Below are 4,135 nucleotides of genomic sequence, written 5' to 3'. Positions count from 1 at the left end.
TGATTAATTTGACCCTTTATTGGACAAAATCAGCACAAAGTGAATAAAACACGACATAACAATGAAGAGAAAAACAGCAGGTTTGATGTACAGACGTTTATTTGTGGTCAAACACTGAACCAATATTGCAGCAGTGAGAGAAGCCTGAAAATGTTTGCTGTTCAAAGTGTTGAAATGACACAAAGCCAGAGAGTTGGAGAGACAGAGTGAGCTGATGAGCAGAGTCAGAGCAGTAGGTGATCCCCAGTGAGTGGGCTCAGTACTGGGAACACTGGTGTGTCCTCAGTGTGTGTGAGAGTGCAGACTGGGAGCCCTGGGTGGCCTCACAGGTCACAGAGTTCACCTTCCTCCACTGGTCTGCAGGGAGCCTCAGGGTGCTGCTCCAGCTGTAGTGGCCGTCCTTCTGCAGCACCGCGGGGCTCCTGCTCTCCTCCCAGCTGCTGCTGATGCTGCTGCCGTCGTTCACCTTCCAGGACAGACTCCAGTCTGAGGGGAAGCCCTTGTTGGCCAGGCACATGAGCGTGGTCTTCCCCTGCTGCAGCTCCTCTCTGGAGGGGGGCAGCACCGTCAGGGTGGGCTCCACTCGACCCACTGCAGAGACAAAGATGGACGTCAAACCAGATTTTGGACAAATTATCGCTTTGTGTTTCGTTTCCCTCTCGGAGCTCAGTAACCATGGCAACGGTCAGGCATCACTGCTGAACCGTGAAAACAGACAAGTTTCAGGACCAAAGATACAAAGATGAAAATAGTCACTCAAACTCAACGTTACATCATTAACATAAAATACTGATGTTTGATGAATATAAATATTAATCGCTGCAAAACAGTTTAATAATCAAACAGCTGTAGAAGTTTGTAAATCAGAGCCATTAATGCAACATGTAGATGAAATCAGTATTAACATCAGAGGATTTTCACTCCTCATACTCAGTTTGTGGAAAAGGTTGTGTTACTTATAGAGAACATTTGTTCACTGAATAAAAATACTCTGACAAACATGAAATTTCACTAGTTCAGTCATTAAAATGAGTAACATGTACAGACTAAATGTTGAGGTTAAATGTTGATTGTATCTGATAAAGAATGAACATCAGTCTGTGAGGAGACACTGAACCTTCAAATACCTGAAATATTAACAAACTACAAACATCTGAAACACATTTACCCACCATGTGGAATTACAACAAAAAAGAAAAACAGAAACAGTGATAAATCAGATAATTTAGTGAATTAAATGTACTTACAGTTAACCTCCAGTCTGGTTCCTCCACCGAACGTGTACCACAGCGATACAAAGTGGTTGAGTCGTCGTACAAAAACCTCTGAGTGTAAAGACACGGCTCTGTGACTCTGAAAACAACAAACTCAACAAAGTCAGTGTGAATCTGTAAAACACAGCAGCATCAGGACAAAATGAATCACAACACAAACACAACAATCAGTACAAATATAGATTTGGTTCCACATTTATTCCATTTGTAAATGTTTGTGAAATGAACTGTGCAGATGAAAAAACAACGAAAACTGACATTTACACAGGAAACATTCAGAGACAAAAAACACTAATCTGATCCCTGACACATCCCAAATCAATCCAGTGTAAATGTATTGATCCATGTAGAGTAATCAGAGTACCTTTTGGAGTGAGTCCTGATTTCCATACAGTGACTTTGCATCAGCAGCACCATGCTCCAGTGCTCTGGGAGAGTTTATAGTCCTGACACTGGAACTGCGGATGACTGACAGCTGTCCTTCATCACAACACAACACACACAAATCCTCCTCATCAAAAGCATGACTTTGGTCTCCGTCCTCATCTGGACTCTCCTCTGCTGCTGCTTCACAGGTAAAGTCCAGACAATCCAACTCCTCTCCTCTATGAACATCTGTCCCTCTGAGATGAAGAAGACAAAACCATGACGCTGCTTTATGTTTGTGTCTCTGTATCCTCAGAGTCCAGAGGCCAGGTCACAGTAACTCAGCCTGGAGCAGTGAGCTCTGATCTGGGAGCCTCCGCCACCATCACATGTACCACCAGTCAGAATGTTTATGCTTCTGATTATGGTTGGGGCAGTGACCATTATTTATCCTGGTACCAACAGAGAGATGGAGAAACTCCTAAACTTCTCATTTACGATGCCACCACTCTAGAATCAGGGATTTCCAGTCGTTTTTCAGGCAGTGGATCAAACTCTCATTTCACTCTGACCATCAGTGATGTTCAGGCTGAAGATGCAGCAGTTTATTACTGTCAGAGTTATCATGAAGTCAACAGTCAGAGTGTATTCACACAGTGAAAAACCGTCGTACAAAAACCTCCTTCAGACTGAACAGAAACTGAACTGACGGCTGCAGCTGGAAGATACTGCACAGACTCACACAGTTCAATGAACACAAACAACTTTTATTATTTACAAGAAAATACAATAAAAGTTTTTTTTTTTAAAAATATGATACACTACATCATTACACAGATATCTATGTGTCCTTTAAAAGTATGAGGTTAAATAAGAATGTGTTTATAATTTACCTTCCTTTCATTCTGTCTCTTTATATGCTGATGACAATCTATTTTTTCTTTAATATCAGGTCCATTTGTTGGTACAAAACTGTGTAAATATTGTAATTAACTAAACTGACTGCTTAAAATCACAGTAAAAACATCCAAAGTTAATTGGAAAAAAGACAAAAACATTCAACAGGAATATTTACTAAATCACCATTTGAATAAAATGACAAAATTCATGATTACAGACTTTTTACCCATCCCATAATGACTCAACCTCTCATCTCAAAGGAAAAGATTCCAGATTGAAGACCTTTTTTTTTCCCTGAGAGGAAATTGTTTCTGTCCCAGTGCTAATTAAAACAACAACAATGACAATGTGAGACAGAAGACGACACTCACATAAAAATAGGTGGTGCAATAAAAACAGGTACTTGAATCAAATGTAAACTAATGCTAATGCTACCTGTGCTGTACACAGTTGATTCTACAGATGACTGAGGGGATGAAGGAGAATTTGTATCTATTAGTTTTGGCTGATGTTTGTCTGAGGCAGGAACTGAAATTCAGAGTGCAGAGGGTGAGCGCTGTCAGACATCATGGATTTGTCCTTCTGTGACACCTGCTTATTGGACAGTTTGAATGACAGATTTTTGATGAGGACCAATGATTTTACTCCTGACTTGTTTTATCCTGGTTAATGAGATTTATTTATTTTTTTTATTTCTGATTGATAGATGCAAACCAGCAAATGAAAGAAAATGTAAGAATAGACTCAATAACAGCTCTATAAACCATAGTCATCAGAGGTCTGTCCACCTGGAACTGAACTGGTTTCCTCAGGTCAAACAGACGCTGGTGACTTCTCTTCACCAACATGTCAGTGTTATTGTTGAATGACTGTCATCAGTTATGGTCCTCACATATTTCATATATTTCAACAGCCTCATCATTGATGTTGGTATTTACAGGATCAGAGGGTGTGGTCTAAAATCAATGCTCATGTTCTTGGTTTTGTGACATTTAACTGTAAAAAGGCGTCAGTGCACCAGTTTAAAAAAATAATTTAAAACAGGACCATGGGAAGTTTAAAATGCTCTAAGTTCCACTAACGTTGAGATAATGCCATGGATTCCTTTTACTTCGTCATGTTTGGACTTTTACTTTGCTGGCTTGTGACAGGTGAGTGTGGCTGTGAGCCAGCTGAGGACTGTTTACACCTGAGAAGAGCTGATACAACTGAACTTATCAGATGGTGGTACAGACCTCACCCCACGGTTACTGGATTTTATATTGAGAGATTTTAACAGAACGAGGGACAAGAGGAAGAGAAAAAGAGGGAGACGCAGAGGAGTCAAACTACGGCTGAGGAGACAGCAGCTCAGCCGGACCCCTCTGCCCTCTGTCATCCTGGGAAACGTCCGCTCCCTGAGGAACAAGATGGACGAACTCCAGGGGAACGCCAGGTTCCAGAAGGACTTCAGGAACTGCTGTGTGATGGCCTTCACCGAGACGTGGCTGACGGAGCAGGACCAGGACGCCGACCTATCAGTCGACGGATTTGGAGCTCCGTTTTGTTTGGATCGGGACTCGGAGGTAACGGGGAAGACCCAGGGAGGTGGAGTG

General features: G+C 41.7%; 1 gene segment (V, D, J or C); it reads right to left on the bottom strand.

The window, feature by feature from the left end:
• Positions 1-1,692, bottom strand: LOC115439252 (Ig kappa-b4 chain C region-like; the record flags this gene model as incomplete). The annotated part of the segment is given in 3 exon segments: positions 1-591; positions 1,248-1,353; positions 1,639-1,692. Coding segments are annotated over 3 exon segments (495 nt in total), but the record flags the coding sequence as incomplete, so codon positions are not given.
• Positions 1,693-4,135: the final 2,443 nt, after the last annotated feature.

This window comes from Sphaeramia orbicularis, chromosome 19 (assembly GCF_902148855.1).
Source record: "Sphaeramia orbicularis chromosome 19, fSphaOr1.1, whole genome shotgun sequence".
Classification (NCBI taxonomy): Eukaryota; Metazoa; Chordata; class Actinopteri; order Kurtiformes; family Apogonidae; genus Sphaeramia; species Sphaeramia orbicularis.
This window is presented reverse-complemented; position numbering and strand designations above follow the sequence as displayed.